The following is a 25,031-nucleotide window of genomic DNA, read 5'->3' on the forward strand; positions in this document are numbered from 1 at the left end:
CACAGAAACTCGGCTACTGAAAACACTGCAAAGAGTTCCGTTTACACTACATACAGTCAGAGTATATGTTTCAGACAATCAAACGCCTTTCAAACCTTCTTCGGTTGGCCTGAATCCGAACTTATCACAAGAATACAGGAAATTAAACATAATCCAAGATAATCGATGATCGGCTTGGCGATTTCCTAAATCATGGTCCGTGATACCCTATTATACCGTGTTTGTTTTTCAATCAAATATTTTAAACAATCGAGCGTTGGAACTCTTAGCTGTAGAGAGCGATCGGCTGACACGACACGACTTTGCTTTAGCTGGGGAATCTGTAGGGATTGCATTCATTTGTTATTCAACAGCATGTAAAGAATTTGAGCCAGATTTGCCAACAGGGATTGTTAGTCGCGCTGAAGTGGACCGTGGGGTTAGTAAACGATTGGCGTTTAAGAAAAAAAGCTTTCAAAATTTATGGAGCGACCATTTGGGAGATATTCAATAGCGCTATCGAGTGATCGATCGTTCGAACGTGGGTCGCTAAGCGCGATTGTTTGAACACTGCAAGTATTTGAGAGTCACCGAGCCGCTATCGCGGTATCCGACGACATTAGGCTTGGAGACGTCGGTAGGAGAGGACGTGAAAGTGGATTTAATATGGCTTTAAAGGTAAGTGAAAGTGTTGACCGCTTGTATATATAACCATATTGTGTTTTTTTCTGTTTCTTTTTCTTTTGTTTTTTGTTTTAAATGTCTTTTAATAATTGACGTGTGATATTTTGTGTGGCTTTTTTCGTTAAACATACCTTTGTATCTTGTGTGACAGCTGAATAGGCATATAGTGTGCAGCGTTGAAATATTTAGTTGTTTCACTAAAAGTGAATATTACAAAACAAACTTACGTTTTACTGTCTCTTTTAAAAAAGTATACCGGTACTCGTCTCCATAGCTGAATATTTAAAATTAAATTTAGTTTAATTAATTTTAATTTGATTTACATCGTCGATGTGTATGCTACTCAGTTCACAAATTATGAACAACATCAGTATATTTTACCATTTCGGAACAGAGACACTGATTGCTCAGTTCACATGCGAATACCCCCCCCCCCCCCCCCCCACACACACACACACACCCACCCACACCCCCCCACACCCCACCCCACACCCCTTGAACTGGGAGGGACACACCAAATACACATCCCTAGGACGTCACACACGTTTCATCTAGGCACTCAGCGCAAGACCAAGTATAATATGAATGTGCTAACTTCGTCGTTCAACTTTAATAAATGTTTCAGATCAGATCGTACACCATACAGAGAAATTCGAACTTTGTTTAACATATCTTACATCTAGGATCACACGTTCGTAGTAAAGTGACCCGTGAAGAACAGGGTTGGAAATAGTTCTCAGCGAGTGAGTTTAGTTTTACGCCGCATTCGGCAATATTCCAGCTGTGTGACGACAGCCTGTGAACAACCTAATCTGAACCAGACAATCCAGTGATCGCCAGCATGAGCATCGGTCTACACAATTGGAAACCGATGACATGTGTCGACCAAGTCAGCGAGCCTGGCCACACTGTCCTGTTATAGTCGCTTCTTACGCATGGGTTAATGAAGACCATTTATAACCCGGATCTTCATGAGTATGATCTTCAATAACCCAGGATAAATAAAATACTATTCAAATTATATGCGAAACCCATAAGAGATAATTTAGGTACCTTGAGGCCATATACTTTATAATGTACATAAAAGGTCTACAGTAAACGCTAGAGATCAGGCGAGTGTCATGTGTTTGGTTAACATGACAGATGTGGCCCATTCAGCAAGATGAAACCGGCGTTATTGCTTCCTACTTTTACAGTTACATAATTATTTTTCATGGTAGCTATGCAAAAAACATTAGGATAGTTACCGAAGTCCTTTTTAAATCAACAAAATATATCTACACCACATGACTGTAAATGAAGTTTCTCGTTCAGCTTTGAGGGCGCGGTTTATCACCGTGTGATTCGTGACTACAAACGGCATCATAAATCTCAGATATATCAAATGGCGCAGTGTTTTGTTCCGAATTATTTGTCTCCGATCGAAAACCGATCAATTGCTTTGTGGTGGAAACGGGCACCAACAAGCCACGTGATCTTTGCTACGCAAGCCATCATTTTCACGCCGCTTGTCAAAACTGACAATGGACTCTGTGAATGGATGGGTCGTGCATATCAGTGTACGTTGCGCGTGAAATAGACACCAGCTAATCGGCGTGATTGTAAACGATTTTGTCAAGGTAACTGAGAACTGTATATACGTAATTATTTGCACTTTGAAGTGAGGTGTGTTGTTTTTTTAAGAGGCAAAAAGGTGACAAATTGAAAGGTTAGTAAATTCATCTGAGACCGTTGATCCAGAGGTGATAGGATTGAGGAGTATATCTCAAACACATTTCAGGTTTGTGGCAGTCATCTGTTCGGGGATAGGTGTACGGGCGGTGTATGGAATGCGTGACAAAGTTTTAACACAGATGATCTGATAATATTATCGATGAACGCTATAACACCTAGCAATGGCGATAAAAATACAGGAGGAGGTAAACTTTTCTAGTCTTTATAGAAAGGTCAATGGAACGAATGTAATACTTGTGTCAACGGAACTCTGGAATGTTCAGGTGATGGAGTTAAAAATTAAAGTCACCTTGGCAGTAATTAAGCCATATCATGACTATGATACGCAGGTTTACGTTATGTATATAGGTGTCCATTCAGATATAATGATACACAGGTTTACGTTATGTATATACGTGTCCATTCAGATATAATGATACACAGGTTTACGTTACGTATATACCTGTCCATTCAGATATAATGATACACAGGTTTACGTTATGTATATACGTGTCCATTCAGATATAATGATACACAGGTTTACGTTACGTATATACGTGTCCATTCAGATATAATGATACACAGGTTTACGTTACGTATATACGTGTCCATTCAGATATAATGATACACAGGTTTACGTTACGTATATACGTGTCCATTCAGATATAATGATACACAGGTTTACGTTATGTATATACCTGTCCATTCAGATATAATGATGGATAAAATATTTACAACATCATGATGGTATTATGATGGCGATTTCGATGCAGGTAATGGTGACGACGACGACGCAGACGACGATGATGATGATGATTGTGATGCTGCTGGAGATTATTATCACACTGATCCTCAAACTAAACCCTCTCTTATGTGTTTCCCCTCTGAGGATCCGGGTTAGAAGTGCTCTTTAGTAATTCATGCTGGTCATAAAGCGACTAACAGGATCGGGTGGTCAAACACGCTGACTTGGTTGACACAGGTCATCGGCTCCCAATCGTGTAGATTAATGCTCATGTTGTTGATCACTGGATTGTCTGGCCAAACTCTATTATTTACACTTCGCCGAAGTATACCTAGACCACTGGTAAGGGCGGCGTAAAGTTGCACTCACTTGCTCCCTCATATGTTTCGTGTCTTTACATCATACTGTGTTTACCTATATTGCAAATCTTTTTGTAGCTGTAAAAGTGGCATGGATGTTCCAGCCGTCTATACGACGCAACTAGTAGTCATGTGGAGATACATTCTGCTCTATCTATGAAATACAACCAATGTTTGTCGTGGCTGGCATGACTGCAGTTCTGAAACTCATTGCCTCTTGCTTGTTTTGTAAGATACGTTTCTAGTAGCATCTTTCAATTTCAGTGATGCAGTGTGGTACGATCCTTTAACATGACAGAAACCTAAAATGTTTGTTCTGATCCTAGATTTGTGTCAGCACCAAACACATGCTCGTGGCTTTTCACCCACGTTGTAAACGTCAAATATGCTTCGGGCTTTTCTCCTGTATTTAACAGACACATCGTGATGTGAATGAATTAACGCTACAGGAGGCGATAGACCCACGCATCCATCCATTATAATATGTGTCAAAACAGCACTGAAGGTTTACTTATTTACTTATGGTCGCTGTTAACGTAATGAGAGGTGTAAACTCATTTCGACAACATATACATGGACATTGAGATATACATGCTCGCACATGTACACATATGTAATAACTTGAGTGAGTGCTTCACTTTACACTGATTTTACCTTTTTATCAATATCACGGCGGGGACACCAGGAATGGGTCTTACACATTGTACCCATGTGGGGAATCGAATCCGCGTCTTCGGCATAACGAGCGAACGTTGTAACCAGTGGGCTGGTGTGAGGAACAAGGGGATACCTCTATGGAAAAACAATCTGTTTATAACAATACATGTGAAGTTTCGCTGAAACCGTTATCATCCAACAAAGAACAGTATGATAGGTATGGTATTTATGTACGTGGGGATGTCGGGGTAGCCTAGTGGTAAATGCGTTCGCTCGTCACGCTGAAGGTCCTGGTTCGATTCCCCACATGGGCATATTGTGTGAAGCCCATGATATTGCTGGAATATTGCTTCAAGCCATGTAAAACCATTCTCAGTCACTCGCCCAGTTATATACATGAGTAAAGCTTGATGATGTTAACCACTTTAATCAATATACTATGTTGATGAACAAAGTGTAATGGTTGGTACATACTTGTAGTTTTGCTCAGTACAACACAAAAATACAAAAACATTGTCAGTTTACAACCAACTTGACATGTCACGTACATTGTTCACCCACACTCAGTTCACTCCGGTCTCAGATCCGGGTCACACGAAAAACAGTCTACATGGCTCAATTGTTAACACTTACAATGAGTACACAAGTGGGTTTGAGCGTTGTTAGCCAGTTCTATGGAGCCACTTGTTCACATTTCAAAACATACCTAAGACTTTACACCCAGGTTTAAAATATCTCAAACAAGTCATTGACCCTTACCTTTATTGAAGTGGTACACTTTCTCCAGTTGCCACTATCGGGGAAACGGTCCGCCATCAACGGGGTTGTAAGCACGTCATATTGTTTCTAATTAATCAACATTAATGTGCATTGAGAGTTGTATTTACCCAAGATAAGAGTCCAAAGAACGTACCAACTATAATCAGTGTGTATAATCTACAGTACTGAAAGGCAAAACAAGAGCTAAACGTTCTCCGAAACACGAATAGCATTGGCACATATACACCTCAATGTCAAAGGCTTGGTTGTATAATTTAAGGGAGGTAACTGGAGTCAGTTGTAATATAAGAAACGCGCCTACTCCAGTAAATCTCATCGTTTATTTCAAACCTATAAAGGAAGATATACACACATTGAAACCAGCAATGGTATCGATAGCTATAAATCTCATATAAATGACCTAATGTCCCTTGTTGTTGGTTCTTAACGAAAGGCTCCCAAAAGCCGTGTTTTCAAGGGTTCATACATTAGATATATCAATAGAGAATATGGGAAGCTGTATACACATATTCAATAAATCTGTTGAAGTGAGAGGGTGAGTGAGTTTAGGTTTACGCCGCACTCAGCAATATTCCAGCCATATGGCGGCTGTCTGTAAATAATCGAGTCTGGGCCACACAATCCAGTGATCATCCGGAACATCGATCTGCGCAAATGGGAACCGATGATATGTGTCAACCAAATCAGCGAGGCTGACCACCCGATCGCGTTAGTCGACTCTTACGACAAGCACAGTCGCCTTTCGTGGAAAGCATTCGTTACTGAAGGCCTATTCTACCCCGGGACCTTCACGGGTCATTGATTTTAAAACGAATTCTAAGGACTTCCATGGCGACCTGGTATCGTCATTTTCTTCCCACAGTTATCAGTTGTAATATCTTCCTACGTAACGTAGGAAGATATGACAAGTACCCCTGTAGGAAGAGAATATGGTATCGTATGAAAAGCAATTTAGTGACAGTGGGAATGGGAATTTGATAACAAACACAATGGAATGGATTTTTTTACCGATCTTATTTCACGGGACACATTTCTCCAGTGTTCCGCTTCAAGCTTGAGATCTGTGATTTTCCTCAAGGGTTTGATGCTCAGCAATGTAGGTATTTGTATAATGGCTGTTTGTACCGAGTAAGTACTTGAGGTACTTATCTCAAATAGCCTTTCACATTAAACAGCTTGACACAACGAATATCACAGTTGTTTTGAAGTGTCATCGTGTCAAGAAAATTGTTGGATTAAGTGCTAATTAAGGTATAGGCCAGTGACATATTTTGCCGCTGTGGACACTGAAGGTAAATCTAAACACACGGCACTGTTCTCGAAATAGAGTTATGCATGAGATTAAACAAATATGGTTTATCAAGCGAGTGTGTTTTGGGATGGTTACTACGTATCCTGTATTGGGAACAAACATTTTATTTAGCGAGCCTTTGCGAGCTAAATAAATTGCGTTTATTCCTAATACAGGATATTAACCATCCCAAAACACACGAGTGTGATAACCTATTTATCACACAATGTCATTCTTACTTTCAAATTTAAAAACAAATGTGATTTCATTTGCCACTGATCATGAAACTAAACTTTCTGAGATGTGCCCGCATATCTATGACGTCACAAATATGTGCGTAGTAATACGTGACGTCACAAGCTCGATGACGTATGTTTTCTACCGATCACTCATTGGTCCACTCTCCTACCCAGAGTTCCATGCGGCGAGCCAGCATAGTATGCTGAGTCATCGCTGTGCTGGAGTGGTCATTTGAACAACAAATATAATGTTCGCGAGGCATTTTGCGAGCGCACTTTTCAACTGACAAAGTGTCAAATAGTTCATTCGAGATTTTCCTGGCTGCTGTGCGTGTGTGCAAGACGCCTGCGTTTCGGTGCTGGTGAAATCGTAGCCGATAGATGGGCGTGACGCCATGTTTGTTTACAGTGTGAAAGTAGTCCCTAAAATTTGCATGTGACCTCTCTAATTTGCATCGGTATCCGTATATGACCCCAACGGATACCGGAAATAGTCGTTGGGTTTATCCTGCCGAGAGCACTACCCATTGTATGATAATAATAATAATTATGTGTCGGAACATGCCGAACAACGCTCACACATTTTCTGGATTATTGAGTGAGTGAGTTTGGTTGTACGTCGATTTTAGCAATCTTCCAGCAATATTACGGAGGGGGACACCAAAAAAGGGTTTCACACATTGTACCCATGACTGAACCCGGGTCGTATGCATGACGCGCGAACGCTTTAGCCACTGGGCTACCTCACCGCTCCTTTCTGGATAAATATAGGTGACTAGGTCATAGGAGACCAGTATACTGACTCCAATTCAAGGTCAGGCAGGGAAAGAAGTACCATGTCTCAATGTCTTTCAACGTCCTTTCCCTTGGTAGGCGCGCAACCCATTAGACCCAGAGACGGTGTGGAAAAACATTAGATTTTCCCAGGACATGTACGTACTCTCACATACCGCCTATAAAATTAATATAAACCAGTGCTCAAAAGAAAGTTTAAAGTGCGTTTGACGCTTGAAAAGAAAACTAATGCATATATAAATGAACATCTACTGTATTTAACTTCAGAAGAGCAAAACTATTCAATTGTTATGAATTCTAATCAAATGTCCACAATTTCATTTCTTAATAAGTCGAAAGTACAGTTTCACTGACACTGAAATCTTCACATTACCAACCATGCGACCCACTCTCATTAGACTGACACTAGATAAAGATCGCCAGGGATATCCCCCATGTCCCCAATATATGTCCAGAAATTACCAATCGATGATTTGCCCATAACAGCCTAGCTGTTGTTCCGTGCCTCCAGTTACGCCTAGTTTCCGTGGGGAGTTCGGATAAGTCAGCCCCGTTTATCCAGTTTATGGTTTGTTCATCCAGCCTTACAATTATCTCATACTATTCAACCGGAACAAACAAACACTTCGACCTTAAGTCTAGGTTTATCTGTTTCCGTGTCATAGAGAGTTCATCTTTGCGACAGACAACGTCAAGACATGTCTCACACAATCTGTCTCTGTAAAGACGATCTCGTCTGCCTTCACGTTCCCCAGGTAGCGGATGGCATCGGCCACACATGAGACTATGCTTATCTTATATGCAAGATGGACATTGTGGACAGTCGGTCATTCAAGTCTTGTACATTGGTAGTTCTGAAATGCATTCCGCCACCTTGATGTACTATGACAAAGGAAGAGTGTTTTATATGTAGATATATACAATACACAATCTTGGTGGTGGTGGCGGTGTGTGCACTCTGTCTTACACAGATTAATATGGCGTCTCTGAAGACAGTGTACAAGTGTATATGTCGCGCCCACCTACCTCTGTAGGACACATGTCAAGCAAAATCAGATAAATATAACACCAAACGTACGATGATGTAAAGGAAAAATTTACTCAGGTAAACATACATATTTAACAACTTAATTTTATCAGAGGAAAATGAATGTGATCAGATATTGGTTAGTTGTGTTTGGTATGGTATACGTAGTCTGTCATACATTCACTGAAACAAATATTCAGTAATGCAGCTCATGCAAATATAGAATGTGATAGGTCTAGATTACCGCACTTTCTGAAAATGAAAAAAGTCTCTGGGCTCCTTTTTACTGTATTTAAGTTAACAGCTTATATACTTACTGTAAAACGTGTTCATTTCTAGTCTACATTTCAGGTACCGTTCATGGCTGGTTAGTGGATGAATGAATGTCGTTTTATGCATAATTAGCAATCATACGCTGATCTGAAAATGAACATGTGTTGGCCAGACTCTCCAGTTGTATATACGATTTAACCACACACTTCGCTAGGACACTTTTAGCCAATGCACACGTTGCAACGGCCATGTCTCATCGGGGGAATTGGATCTTTGAATATGGATAGCTTCGAAAGGATGTAGGGACCTACACCGAAACGTCGCTCTCTGAAATAAACAAGAAGATGTTAGCCATCAAATTGCATGGTAATTTCTAATTCTGAGTGGTCAAGGAATACCATAGTCAGTCTCGCATTCCCTGATTTACATTATTTTCTCTTCGCAATACCCTTTCTGCATTTCAAAACCACTAGATGAAATAAGTCAAGGATTCCTCAGGGAATCTCTGAATCTCTGAATTCTGAATCTTTGAGCTCATTGTGGCTCTTTTTCCGTTTTAATAGAGTTTAATGCTTATATCAGAATAATACATTTTAAGAGTCAAGCGATACCAGCCCAGACCAACTCATTACCCCCGTTAATTTTTATGTTTGAGATACATGTAAATACATGAGATAATCCTAGGTCATTATGTCCCCCAAGTCAACGTCTTGGCGTGAGTTGCAATTAATCACACATGGAAAGTAGTGCTGCATGTGTTGACGTGAAATCCATGCCAGCGACATGAAATCTACATCCACACAATTACCGAGTGCAGTTAATGGCCACGTGGTCTGCTTCCCCACGTTCGTCACAAGGGTGGAACGGTGTTTATAACCACGCGTTAATTATTCCACTTACATAGCGACATGCATGCACTTTCCCACATGCTACTTAAGTGTGTTTGACATTGAGTTGAAAATTACAGTACTTTATGTGGCAGCGTTCATGCATGTGATTGTGTGGCTGAGTCTATTTTGATGCCGCTCGTAGAAACATTCCAACAATAACAGCGAGGGGTAGCAGAAATGGACTTCACACAATATCCACTTGGGGAATCGAACCCGTGTCTTCAGTGTGATGGCGAACACTTTAACCACTATGCTAAACTACTCTGCATGTCTAGACTAAAGCCTGTTTTATAATACAGGACCACTGAGACACGACGCCATTGTAGTATCATACTCAGACACTGCTTATTTTATGAAATTAATGCACAGAGTCAGGCAGGGTAACATCAATTACCATCTGTAAAAGCCTTTTAATTTAGCGCTGCAGCGATCAAGCTCCCGTCTTCCGCTATCGGACAGAAGTTCTATTCACTAGATCACGGTTTAACATTATGATATATAGTATACAGATCTTACGTTATTATACAGATCTTATGTTAACAAACACATTTGGTTAAACTTGTTGTTCACGCATCTTGATTTAGTTAGTTTCATTCTTATATGACAGGCATAATGGTAAATAATGTTACTGAAGGGAGACCGGTTAGCTTAGAATATTTTTGAAAACTTGAATTGAATTTCGTGTATCTTTGAAGTATGTACATATTCTAAGGACATTTTACTAGAGATATATTATGTATAGCCTGGGGTTTAAATCGTTCGTTCGTCATCCCAGACATAGCCTCGGCTCCGGACAAGTGTTCCTTATCCCCACCACATGGGTGCCGTACCGGACAACAAATTATTTTTCGTCGTCTCAGATATATAGGTTCGGTTCCGGATATGTGTATGTAATTTGTGAATTCTTGTATAATGACACATATGAATGTCACGATAATACACAGATACGCAAGTCACCAAGCCTAGGGCCTATAGTCTGGTACGTACACGCGTATGTTCTTGCATGCGGGAGTCTGCATTGGGGAACTTGCTTTTGCGTGAGCCACCGTTAGGACGAGCTACGTTTACGTTTTCGCGGACACCCAGAATCATGGTTATTACGTACTGATTCATACAAACGAGTCTTAGGCACAGTCGAAATCGTGCAGAGTTCGGTGTTTTCTTGAAATGTATTATTTACCTTTGAGGAAAATAGTTTGTCGTTTGTATTTAACTGTCTGAAGTAACCCAACGGGTATTGGTTCATGTATACACCCTTAGAGGATTTAAGGCTTTGGGGTAGTCTTGTGGTTAAAGCATTCGCTCGTTACACCAAATGTCTTAGTTCGATTCCTTGTAAAGGTACATTGTGTGAAACCCATTCTGGTGTTCTCAGATATATCCGTATCTATGTTATTGCTAAAATATTGCGTACAACAAAATGCACTCCATGGATATATTTGTGAGCGTTTTTCGGCTTGTTTCAAAGGCATTTAGAAGTTGGTGGAATCAAACTAAAAATGCTTAATGGTTCAACTTCTTTATTATACAAGGTCACAACGGTTCGAGACAGTTCCTAGTCTCTTCTTCAGGTGAAGGGGCTTGTTCCTTAACATAATAATTCTTATTTTAATCTCATACATAATTTTATTTCGGGAACAGTATATTTAGATTTAGCTCCAATGTCCTCGACGGCAAGAGATGCCAGAGCGTCATTCTCCTATATATTAATTAGCACTTAATCCAACTATTTTCCTGACACGTTGACACTTCAGAACAACTGTGATATTCGTAGGGTCAAGCTGTTTTAATGTGAAAGGTCATTTGAAATACGTGCCGCAAGTACGCACTCTGTCCAAACAGTCACTATACCAATACCACCGTTGTTAAGCATCTGACATGTAGGTATATTCATCAATCCCCGGCATGGTGTACATTATAGAAGCCCATTGATGGTGTTCCCCGCAGTGATATTGCTAGAATATTTTCAAACGCGGCGTAAAACCAAACTTACTCACTCACTCAATTTAGATGCATCCAAATCATTAAAATCTTACAGTTATCATATGTATCAATATAGCGTAACAGAAACATTGAAGGAGTTAGTCTTTTTCAAGATCTGAAAGACCATCAACTCCGAAGTCGTTCAAACAAAACCGTATACATATGTGGAGGTTTTCGTGGCTAATTCTACCAGGCTAAAGGACCAGACACAAAGACATTGTTGTGCGATGATAACAATGACGAGATCTGAACTTATAAATATTCATTAGTTCGATTAAGTTCATTTTATTGTGATCAGTGTACTGGACGGAATCTCAGTCAGTTATTAAAAATTTTTGTTATAGTTTTGCGGAGTTTCTTTTCTATTCTCACTGTCCGACTCGAGGGTAACGACCGTAGGAAAGACGTTGTTTACTGCAAGGGCAATAAACAACATCGCACAGCGGCAGGTATATTGATGTCGACTCCTGTTGTCAATATCAGGTCATTAATCACTCAGGTGTGTATCAGCCTGTCAATATCCATGCTGTCATTAACAACAATCAATTAAATATTGACAGCAACATGTCAAAACGATATTATACTCGATGGCATATATTGCCACTTGCGATAGCATTGTATTTGTTGGATTTGAAGATCTACATGCTTTGGCGTCAAGTAATAAGACTTCAAGCATTGTACAGTATTTCCGAAGTAGTCTTTGAAGAACTGTACCTGTTAGTGTGGGATATTATGCCGTAAACTCTGTTTCGGTTACAAGTAATAAGATGTCAAGTTGTGTGCACAAGTGAGTGCGTGTCTGTATGTGTGTGATCCCTCTTTATTTACTTATCATTTAAGTTGATAATCGAGACTAAGGCAAAGCTTAAATATACACAATGTACACAAAAGTTAAAGTCTCCATGTGAATAGTTAGAGGTAGGTGAGTTTCCATCTGGTCTTGCACAATGTTTTTGGATCAGGTGTAGAGGTCATCGTGCATTTTATCTAGCCTTGCTCCGCGGCTGTACTGAACACTGAGACCATGAGACCACATGTATAGTAATTCTATCCTTCAAATAGGCAAGTCTAAATGAGGACCCTACGGTGGCGTTTAATATGTTTTTAGAAATTGTCATTTAAATTATTAAATTATTTAATATTTACCACTGAGACTTGTGCAAGTCTACATCTTCACATAGCGGCGCCATTCTCATTTAGGGATCTAGAAGCAATATCTCTAGGTGTCATCTTTCTGTTATTATTGATTTACAGGTAAGAATGAAGACAAACGCGTAACTGTGATATTCTTACCGATGCATGCAGGAGAAATACTTCCAATATGGTTCACAGCGGGGAAAGATATATTGCTTGTCCAACGGGCTTTTGATGACTTGTGTCACTCTTGGTTTATGCATCCTTGGGGTCGGAGGAAAGCGACACCCACCCCTGCCCATCTGAACCAGTAAATTTGTAAAATCGAAATATTGTCGCTATGTATTTGGGTTAGTGTTAGTGTTAGTGTTAGTGTTAGTGTTAGTGTTAGTGTTCGTGTTAGTTTGATCGATCAAACGCAAACTGTCAGACGGTGCACAGAAATCAACCATATGCTTGGTACCCCTTGACATCGATCTCTACTCGAACCCTTACATGCATTTGTTCCAATGTACACGGATGTTCTCACTAATACGCTGTCAACCGATGAGTGAGTCATGAACACGGAAGTGTTGGTCAGAATCTTTGATAGTGCAATACTCTATCGGGGACAGTAGTAAAAACATTAACGGTAGGGAATGGACAATTAACCCATTCAACACCGCAGGCCGGATCCTAAATGATTCATTTATTAACTTACAGTCTTTGAGAACATTTGACCCGCGAAGGTCACGCGATACAATAGGCCTTCAGCAACCGATGCTTGCCATAAAAGGCGACTATGCTTGTTGTAAGAGGCGACTAACGGGATTGGGTGGTTAGGCTTGCTGACTTGGTTGACACATGTCATCGTTTCCCAGTTTCGCGGATCGATGCTCATGTTGTTGATCACTGGATTGTCTGGTCCCGACTCGATTATTTACTGACCGCCACCATATGGCTGGGATATTGCTGAGGGGGTGTCACGATGTTTAATGCTAAGATATGTGCATGAAGCATTTTTGTCACAGGTGATAACCTGGCACGATACGTCCACGGAGGTCCATATTATACGTGTAGGTGGTGATTGTTTTTCTCAACACTCTACCTTAATTGGTTGCCAGTTCATCTCACTTACGGGACAGGTGCTGTCATGTTAGCACAAGACTACCCAAATAACGGTTGATGTTTGTTTTCAAGCCCTGCTGTAACGGTGTTTTTCCCAACAGTTCTCGTAGCACTCATGTGTGTATATGTGTCGGTTGGTTACGTCCAAAACACACTAGCGCGCACGCACGCACGCACACACACACACGAACGTCCATCCATCCATCCATCCATCATCCATGCATCCATCCATCCATCCATCATCCATGCATCCATCCATGCATGCATGCATACATACATACATACATACATACATACATACATACATACATACATACATACATACATACATACATACATACATACATACATACATACATACATACATACATACATACATACATACATACGAAATGTCATCTGTTAATTTTTCCATCTTGTATTTTGATGTTGACAATAGCTATCCAGTAACATCGATATATGGATACCCGAATAAAAGCAAACCAGCATTCATCTTAACAATGACGGCGTATCGATCTGATCAACGTCTGAAATCCCAAGATAACTTAAATAAACCGATACCCTACAGAAACACTGCCATTGTTTGTTGCCTTGTAGATTCTACCCCCCGTGGTCTCTACCGCCAGGGCGATGTTGCACGGACGGGTAGCGTATACAATCCAAGCCACCAGTCAAGGAATCTGACGCTAGTTAGACTGTAGGGAAAGGGCTATTCGTGTGTGTAAATACCAACTAATTAAAACAGCAGATGTTTTGCACACCCAGATGACATGCTGCTTCTGGCGGTTTGGTTTTGTATTGGGAATCGATTGACAACTGGACGAAATAAAAAGATCAAGTGACTTGTAAATAATAAATTTTGTTGCGTTAACGTTAGGATGCTTGTCGCTCTCGCCAGGGAAATGTCGTCGTGGTCTGTGGACCCGGTACAGCTACTGTGTTCCGAGCGTCCTACAATCCATAAGTAAACATATGGTTATAAGCTAGAAGTCTCTATATACAGACTCTTATCATTATACCAAGTCACAGATAAAAGTCTCTGCATTAGAAAACAATTAGGGACGAAGTCAAGCATAACCTTTGCGATGCAGGACCTGTACATCCTGATAATGACCTGATGACGACCTGACAGTGACCTGACAAGAGGTTTTCAATGTTACTTTACGCCACTTTTTGTCAGCATGTGCAAGACTCCCAATGCAACGCGTTGTCTGTATAAACGCGTGAATACAACGCATTAGCAAACCACAAGGCTATACTACGTGATATCGATCACAAGGAAGTGTAGCTGCCGATGTCTCAGTCTCACTGAAATGAAGTCCATGTACCTGTAGTCACAATCATTGGCTTCATATTAGTCAATTCTTCTGTGAATAAAGAGGTGATACGAAGTGAAGTTTTAATTCGCGGCTGTTACAGAGGGTTTGAAAAGACAATGTTAAATCTCAATCTTTGTAATTTGTTTCAGTTGCGGCCGGTGCTGGACCATCGAATGCCGACGTTGGCAACCAAAGCAGCTTTCACGATGGTGGGGGACATGTCAGCTCAGCATAAGAAGAGGAGCCCCCTTCGCCAACTCGAAACCTGCCCACCTCGGTGTCTTAAAGAGGTTCGACAGCTCATTACAATGGAAATCAAACACATCCATAGATGTCTGTCCAGATTAGAGAGGTCATACTATGGAGGGAGACGGACAGTCCACCAGGAGATTGAGAAGATTATATATCCGATCAGGACGATCATGAAAGCAGCCCTCATATTCGAGTGCAATTCCTCCACCAACGTGGATGACATCATGATGCAATTCGGTCTTCCTGGTTTTAAGGGTTCGGCAGAAAACTCACAGCTCTTCCAAGATGTGTACGTCAAGTTGAAGAGTTATCTCCCCGACAAGATCAGTGATGTGATCCATTCGTGTCAGAAGTTGTGTGAGTTGATGAATAAGTACTGTGTGAGCTTCTATGACCCTAACTCCGAGAAAGAAGGCTATCTGGAAACGGCTTCTCATTACCAGGAACAGATTCTGTCCTGGAGTACAAACATTGAACAGAGTTTAACAAACGCCAAAGAAGTTTACAGACGATTCAAAGGAAAAGGAATCTCAACCTCCCATCTCACACCACCCTTGGAAAATTTCGTTGCTAAGCATAACCTCCACAAAGTCCTGTTCCTTGTGATCTTCGCTGATGCTTGTACGAACATAAGAAATGCTTTGAGTCTCATGACATCATGGCTGAAAACGGATGAAACCTACGCAGGGTTTCTCAAAATTGACATAATTGATTTGGACACTTTAAAGGAAGAAAAGATAAAAGCTTTGAGGGAATCAAGGTCCAAATACCATTCACTCACCTTCAGACTCAGCCAGGCAGAACTGGAATATTCAAAAGCGGAAACGGAAGTGATGAACCTGCGGGAGAGGAGAGATAACCATCTTCGGGAGGAGGAACACTTGGAGAAGCAGGTCAATGACACCGAGTTGGAGATTGAGTTTAAGGAGCACCGTAGAGAGAGTTTTAAGGTGGTGTTAGATGACAGCCACCCGGACGTGTCCGCGGAGACCTATGACATCCTGACTGAGGACTTGAAGAACCTGAAAGAGAGGCTGCCAGGGCTGCAACGACAACTAGCTACAGTCAGGTACGAACACTCCATCTCTGCTCATGTTCATAAAGATGCAGTTTGATATATTTTGTGTTGGTCCACATCTTCCATGATCATCTGCAGGGTGCTCAGTACCCACACTCCGTTGGGTCAAAGTAGACATACTTTGTAGAACGGAGCCAAGGACTTTAGATCACCCATCACAAAGATCTGTGTAGAGTTATGTTGGCGTCCATTTAACATAATTATTACCAAGTTTCTAAAAATCAGTATAAACTCAGCTAGATGGGTAAACGAGGAAGGTAATATTACGAAAATAGGTATTAGGTAATATATTCAAAAAGAAGACGAAACCAGCTTCAAGAGACAATGGGCTAATTCGTTGGACGCAATAAAACAACCTAAAATCGAATCTGGAGGGCTGGTGAGTTGATCGCCTCTTTCACCGGTGATAGCGTGGCGTCTGTGCTTAATGTTTTGGAAAGAGGAAAGGTCTAGTCGTTAACCATTTTCATATAAAACTCGAGAACCGGAAATAGGCTGACAAAATATTATGAGATGTGGGTTTTGTAGCATGGTAAAGAGAGCCTACCTTACATCAAGAACAATAGTGGCTTAGATCACTGTACCCTGAAGAGCTCGAATTAATAAAACTCGAACAACAGAACAGAAACACAATTGAAGCTAAACATGAACCTACACTTGCAGGTACAAGTTAAAATGGGTGGAGGAGAAGACCCGTCAGCAGGAGAAGATAGAAGAAGAGATACGGCTGATCCAGAAGGAGCTGCGAGAGGCTGGGGAAGAGAGGGGAAGGAAGGAGAAGGACTACCTGGATGTGGAGAAGAGTCTGAAGCTGGCCAGACGGATCCTGTTGTGTAAAACGAGCAATGACGCCGTTGAGAAAATCTACTATAGTATCCCTGTACACGCCAGGAACAGTCGACTGACGGGAATCACGGCCAAGACAGCCAGTAAGTGACCTTAGATTTGTTTGTTTGTTTATTTACGCCGCAGACAGCACTGTTCCGGATATATCACGGTGGTGTGTAAATAATTGGGACATGGCAAACAAGTGCTTGATACTATGAGCAAATAAAAAAGCCGTCGCCGACGATGACACTTAATCACCGAACCTACTGATTATTACCATATGACCGTCTTTGCTCCGTTATAATTGTGCATGGTATACTTTATATATATTCTAACTGATAGCCTTGTCTTTATACATGTGATATATGTTAATACAGATAAGGAAATACCGATAAATCACGCGGGTTAACAAAACAAACCTGTACCCCATAATACACCGGGAAGTTAGGGGTTACCTACTAACACGGTTACATATTGCTCGATAAACTTTTTAAAAAATGAAGTATTTCAGCAGGATTGTATTAAGCATGCCTACATTTTCTGCGCGGGGTTAGTTGAAACTATCCCGTGATTAGCAAAATAGGAGACACAAATAACATGATATATGACATCTAGCGAAACAAATCTGGGTCATCCTCGATAGCATCTTAAGGAGGAATGACCAAATATTAGTATCAATGTAAATACTTCAAACATACAAAATGTTCAGTTTGATTGTTGAATATCGATCTATCCTTCCAGCACCTCTGGACAAAGCGTGCAAGGTGATTTCAAGAACAATAGAGCGAGACTGGGTCAACGTGTACAGAAACTTACCGTTCTTTCCCAAACGTGGCGCGGAGACCATAGAACGGGACATCAGTGAGCTGAGCACCACTGGTGCGAGAGTAACTCTGATTATTGTCGCTCGACGAGCGCTTGACCGGTGGCGACGTTATCACACGCGAGCCATGGTCGACGACCTCAAGACGGCGTTGAAGAAGATCAGGAGACTGGATGTGATCAAAGCAATCGAGGATGAACTGAATCCGCCTGTAAAAGATGATGATGAAGAGGACATGGATGAAAAAGTTCACCCCGTTCCCCCAGAACTGTTGCCGTTCTATGAACTTGGAGAGAGGTATGATCAACTCCGGGCTATGAACAGGATGTGATGAGATAGGAACTGTTGTCATTCTGTGGACACTGGGAGTGGTTTGATCAACTCCGGGCTGTGAACAGGATGTGATGAGATAGAAACTGTTGCCTTTATGATCAACTCCGGGCTATGAACAGGATGTGATGGTATAGAAACTGTTGTTCTATGAACTTGTTAAGAGGTTTGATCAACTCCGGGGTATGAAGAGTATGTGAGAACGTAGGAATTGTTGCCTTTCTATGGAAATGGGGAGAGGTTTGATCAACTCCGGGGTATGAACACACTTAAGGAGATGGGAGATGTTGCCGTTCTGTGAACTTGTTAAGAGGTTTGATCAACTCAGGGGTGCAAGGAGATAGAAACTGCTGTCGTTCTATGGACATGGCAAAATTACGATCAACATTTTACTAGGAATATGTTATAACCAGATTATAGTTATATTCTAATTATAAAGTAGAACAAAGTGATGAGATAGAAATGTTTGCCTTTATGATCAAATCGGGCTATAAACAGGATGTGATGGAATAGAAACTGTTGCCTTTATGATCAACTCCGGGCTATGAACAGGATGTGATGAGATAGAAACTGTTGCCGAGGGGTGAAAATCTGTGGGGCACTAAGCATTTTGCCAGTGACGTCACGGCAGTGAGGACATCAGTAGGAACAGATGATGCATCGTGACGTGACGACGTAGGAACAGATGATGCATCATCTGTGAAATGTTGGACCAGGTATATGAATGACTCAGGTTCAATGGTATATTGTTTAAACATATGTCAGGTGTTGTAGGGTAAGTGGTGCCCTGTGGTGACCAACCACTTACAAAATAGATTACAGACAATAGTCGATATCATCATCGATCATAGACTGTATTATTAAGACGATTTATGTATATACCACGTGCGGTTTACAGACAACGTTTCGATTTCTTCGGAATGGATGAAAAAATGTTTTGTATCGATTTTAGCCTGACATGATATTTTTGTAGGCATTCACGCTGGGCCTTTTTACAGTTTTCGTGTTAACACATTTAAATGTGGTTGCAATATAGTGTCTGTCATAACGAAGTGCACTTCACCGAAACCATTTCTACTGATGTTGTTTATTGTATTGGACGGAGCGGTCAGCTAACTAATGCCATTTAGTGCCTAAAATGGTAAAATCGTTGTGATTCTCCATGACGTTGTACAACGGTCAATTCTGTAGGAGACTCTAGTTTGAGTCTTGTTGACAATCGATATTAATATTTGCAGTGTTACTGGATAACACAGTATTGGTACCTTCTGGCTTCCTGTTCCGATATTCTTTGAACTGAATTATACTTGGCAGTCTTTGCCAAAATCTCTATGCTGGAATCAGTGCCTATCCATGCTCAGTACAGCCTTGACGTCTTTCGAATCACCTTAGATGACTGTTTCAGTTGTGTTCTGAGAACGCAGTTTATAAGTAAATGAAATGATTTTTCTGCTTGCTTTGGCAATGCCCATGTCCACCATGCTTTCAGGCGTAGATAATGGACCATAGAGTTTGCACATGTGATATTTATCTATTTATTTAATGGTTTCAAAACGAGCGAGGTATGTTGCTCATGTTTAATTAACGTCATGTAATATCGTTACGTGAATAAACCGACTGATAAGCTGTGAACACGTTCATGTCTTCTTTTGTTAACGAATGACGAGGAATGTAGGAAGATTTTATTGCCGCTTCTCCTGTTAATGTGTCTGTAGAGGGCTTGAAGGAGGTGTTGGTGGAGACACCATACAACGACTCATATACCAGTGGATACCACACATGGACACATATCAGTAGACACCACACATGGACACATACATAAGTGGGCACCACACATGGACACATATCAGTAGAGAGCTCACATTTTGTAGTAACCAAATGACTTACTAGCCCATCTGTTTCCCCTCGACGTCTTCATGTGATAAGGGGAAATTCCTGATCACGTTTCCACACAATCCCAAAGACCCCGTAGGTTGATGTACCTCTAGGTCTTGTACACTGTGACATTGTAGTGAGTGAATGAATGTTGTATGTCACAGCTCTCTCTTGATCCTCACAGTTAAATCTACCATTGTGACCAACCTTGTCTGTAGTGTGTTGTCACTCCTTTATTGCATAAGGGTTGACGTTACAGCTGGAACAGAGTAAACGACACCAACTGCCTGGTGAATAACCAAATAATACAATTCATATACGTTGGGCGAAATGAATCGGTTACAGATGATTAAAGTTGTCGATTTGTTGACTGTTCTTCCTTGGATTCGACCTTGATATAATAAATGGAGAGTGAGTGAGTGAGTGAGTGAGAGAGTGGGCGAATGAGTGAGTGAGTGAGCTTTAACGCAGCTTTTAAGTCTTGTTCTGCGGCATAGTGCTCAAGTGAATCCCCATATGGATCTTCACTGCTATTACTGCTCCGGTCGATGGGTCAGAGTGCACTCACATTTTCATTCTCAACATCCCGGGGAATGTATAGTTTGCTATAACTCTTCCAAGAAGAGACAACATGAACATAAAGGTGTAGTTGCTCTCAAGTTAAAAACCAGTGTCTGCACTGTGTGCACCATGTGTTTCGCCATGATAACCTAGCTCGCTTGCGTGCAGCTGCGGTCTATTTCAGAAATTCCAGTATGTAAAAATAACAAATCTGCGAAAGAAATCATGTTAATTTCATTTGATTTCACTAACAGTCGAATATAAGCTACTTGAATACGTACCGATCATTGTCAGGTGCTTCTTACAGTATACACACATCAGTCAATCATCGATCACAAATTCAACAGTTATTGTTAATCAAAGCATGAAGCAGATCGGGCACAGCACACATCCTTGTCCAAGACCCGCACTAAAGAAGCCAACACTGGAAACGTCTAGCAATAAACTCGAGATGTGACACATCAACAACATAAATAACCTCACATAGCGGCAATATAAAACAGATTTGCAGCGGAATTTGAACTCAACTCGAAATATGCCTACTTTTCTCAAGCTATATACGGAGGCAGTGTCGAAACTTGAGTGCAAATTTACAAACGGCTCTACGCAGAATGAGGACGCACATATGCTCGGGGTCAACAAACACTTAGGAAAGAAAAATTGTATGTCTGGGAGCGCCATAGAGAAACCAGGCCAACGTGTTAGCCTTCACACCACGTTAGAAAAACAGAGGTTAGCTCGTGAAATTAACTCAGATTTAGCTGGGTGGCATTCTGCTGTAAAACGTGTTAGAGTGCCTGAGTGTGGAGCAGCGTGGAAAGCAGAATACTGATTTGCATGTGGAGAAGAAATATTGGGCGACATTTTATTCTCACATTCTTCTCAGCTTTAAATTGCCCACTCTATGTCCATATGGAGTAAGAAGCCTAAAAACAGATGTAAACTAAAAACATAACTTTAAATCAAATCAACGCAAAACACATCGTCCAAACAGTAGTATTAGAAAGCTCTATACACACGTAGATACAGTTCCACAACACTTTTGGTGCGATAATGTGAAATAACTCCTGCCGCATAAACTATAGGCGTACAGTCAAGGTTTTAGAAGATAACGCTTAGCTCCTGAATCTATATAATTTTCACGGGAACTGGAAAGGATCCTCAGTGAGTTGGGAGAACACTGGGGAATCATCATTTGACAGCCCATAGTTCTGTGGATAACATTCTTCATGGAATGAGTAATCATTTCGTCAACAGATGTCACAGCGCATACAATACACTTACGCTTAGTCTCCGAATATATATATATATATATATTTATAGTAACACATACACCAATTTCAGTTGAAAAAGAACCCAGGTGAGATGGGAGATTCAGAACCTGAGCAAATCTATACTTGCTTCATTTAAGACGTCAGCATTGTAGACTTAGGCAATAGGGAAAATAATGTGGTTCAGGGACTGTGAGACAGACTAGAAAGACGCACCCGAACTGGGGTCCTTTGCAGCCAACGACGTCAACATGCTACCGTGGCCTGCATGCATCCTCCACGGACGTGCCCCCACGGGACACCTCCGTGATGTCATGGATCGTCATGATCGATAGCGATGACATCCTCCAGCCAACATTGACAAAAACTGATCTAGACCCGCCAAGTACTCCACGTGACGACACCGGGCGACGTACACGTTTTTCCGTAGCGTTGAAAGCTTATTTTAGCTATCCCGCTGTGAACGGAGCTGCGTCCCTTAGAGGTACCAGAACCCTAGTATCCACAGCTTCAAAGTTTGCTACGACCATACATATGATCGCGGGCTGCAGCAGCATTGTCAACTACAACACCTGCATCAATTCAAGCTCCCGTGTCAGGAGATAACAGAAAATGCTGTTCACTGTTGAATGAGGCTCACTCACTCACTCACTCTGAATAGATGTCCAGATGTCATTTTTTTTAAATGAACGCAACACTGATTAACATTGCAAGTCAGAGCCCCCGTGAATAGAATGTAAGGTTTGGTCGTGAGCGATGCTAGTTCTGAGAATCGACTTAGAAGACTGGGACAGGGGCTCGGGATGGGGCTGGGGTGGGGCTGGGGTGGAAAAATCCGGTTGTCTGGTTGACATATCAGGCAGTAGATTCCTTAGTTCAGACACAGTGTCATGACAGACAGACAGACAGACAGACATATTTATTCAGTAATGTGGGCCTAACGACCTACAGTTGACAGATACAATAATTTACAATGCCCCGTGTTAGTTTCAAGAATAATCCATAACAGGTGTTTCAAAAACAGAGCAACTGATTTAATAACGTGTGGATATTTAGACTGTAGTACATTTATCGTGCTTTGTTCACACTGGGGCATGGCATTCAGTTGTGGCAAGTACTTTTGGCGAATTTCGCTAGTTTCATGAACAAAGTACGATGGTTATGAAACAAGGTTTGTAAATAATCGAGTCTGGACCAGACAACCTAGTGATTGACATTGTCAGCAACGATACCAACGGTTAGGGAACAGTAACACGCTTCTGCCAGAGATTGCCATCCAGCCACTGGTTAGACGGTCCAATAAATATGAGTGGGTATTTTAAAAATACAGGCATTCTGTCTTCACTTGAGCAACTGAATGTGGTGCTAAGCCGCTTTTAGAAATATCCCAGCAATATCTCTCCAGCGGACACCAGGAATGGCTTTTCACACTGTACTCATGTGGGGAATCGAACCCGAGTCTCTGGCGAACGCTTTGACCACTAGGCTATCCCGCCGTCCCCTTACTCACATGACAGAAATGTGTATGACAATAACGTGTATGACAGAAAGGCGTATGTGAGTAAGATTATACGGAAATCACCTAGCACAAAAATGTATACTTTTCAGTGCAACAGCTGGGAGGGCGTCAGTAGGAGCTATGGCTACAGCGGCCTCGGTGACACAAGAGCACAACACCTGATCGAGTGTATGTAAAGCCTTGTGTGTCAGCGAACATCTGGAGGCTTAAGCGTGTGCCAAATCAGATCAGATGTACAACTTTTTAACTCACTGAACCATGCACTGTGACACATTTCCATCTGGACACGCCGCCTATGAGGCGGAAGAATATCTTGAGTTATGCGTACAAGTTAAAATGTGTACTGGGCCGTCCACTTTAACCTCTGTATAGGTATGGAATTCGCCTGGCGTTATGATGTACACAAACTGCCCGTTCCTTTGTACTGTCGACGCCGTATATATGCCACCTGTACCAGACTATCCACCGTGGATGAAGAGGCGGGCCCGTAAAGACGTTGGGATGGGGGGGGGGGGAGGGGGGGGGGGGTCAGAAATGTGACTTATGTTGAGATTACTACGGGAAGTATGGATGAATGGCCTGGGTAAGTGTGAGGAAAGTGGAGACTGGAAACAATACACATTGAAGGAGAAATAGCGCACGAAACGGAAATGAAATTCTTGTGCGAGAAACACACACACACGTCAGGAGGTTGCAGTTACCAGTGTATGAAACACACGCACATAAACAATTATTACAATAAATAACAAGAAAAGGGTCGAGACCTAGGTCAATCCATACATGCATGTATCCAGGTAGATCAATGTATCCATTCATCACCCCTCACACACACACACAACACACACACGCACATACACACACAAGTCCTAACACACACGGACGCACACGCATACGTACAGTCAAAGTCCCATCAGGTGCATCTCAACACTACAAGGACCTTCAAAAGCATCTCAACACTACTGTACAATCAAGGACCTTCAGATGCAGTTCAACATATCGGCGTATTCAAGGTCCATCAGATGTATCTCAACACTGAGGTACAGTCAAGGTCCAATCATGTGCATCTCAACACTGAGGTACAGTCAAGTCCCATCAGATGCATCTCAACACTGAGGTACAGTCACGGTCCAGTCATATGCATCTCAACACTGAGGTACAGTCAAGGTCCAATCATATGCAACTCAACACTGAGGAACAGTCAAGGTCCAATCATATGCACCTCAACACTGAGGTACAGTCAAGGTCCAATCATATGCATCTCAACACTGAGGTACAGTCAAGTCCTATTAGATGCACCTCAACACTGAGGTACAGTCAAGGTCCAGTCGTATGCATCTCAACACTGAGGTACAGTCAAGGTCCAATCATGTGCATCTCAACACTGAGGTACAGTCAAGGTCCAGTCATATGCATCTCAACACTGAGGTACAGTCAAGTCCCATCAGATGCACCTCAACACTGAGGTACAGTCAAGGTCCAATCATATGCATCTCAAGACTGAGGTACAGTCAAGGTCCAA

The 25,031-nt window shown here is 41.6% G+C and overlaps 1 protein-coding gene across 1 annotated transcript; it reads left to right on the plus strand.

Moving 5' to 3' along the window:
- The first annotated feature begins 603 nt into the window (after positions 1-603).
- Positions 604-19,918, plus strand: LOC137284216 (DNA ligase 1-like). The gene is made up of 4 exons (XM_067815946.1): positions 604-657; positions 15,125-16,296; positions 16,969-17,234; positions 17,875-19,918. The coding sequence occupies exons 1-4, from the start codon at positions 646-648 to the stop codon at positions 18,285-18,287; spliced, it is 1,863 nt and encodes a 620-aa protein (XP_067672047.1). The 5' UTR covers positions 604-645; the 3' UTR covers positions 18,288-19,918.
- Positions 19,919-25,031: the final 5,113 nt, after the last annotated feature.

Source organism: Haliotis asinina, chromosome 5, assembly GCF_037392515.1.
Source record: "Haliotis asinina isolate JCU_RB_2024 chromosome 5, JCU_Hal_asi_v2, whole genome shotgun sequence".
Taxonomy (NCBI): domain Eukaryota; kingdom Metazoa; phylum Mollusca; class Gastropoda; order Lepetellida; family Haliotidae; genus Haliotis; species Haliotis asinina.

Coding starts and splice junctions, on each gene's coding strand:
- LOC137284216 (XM_067815946.1), top strand. Junction 16,297..16,968: donor CGACAACTAGCTACAGTCAG/GTACGAACACTC, acceptor CTACACTTGCAG/GTACAAGTTAAAATGGGTGG. Junction 17,235..17,874: donor AATCACGGCCAAGACAGCCA/GTAAGTGACCTT, acceptor CTATCCTTCCAG/CACCTCTGGACAAAGCGTGC.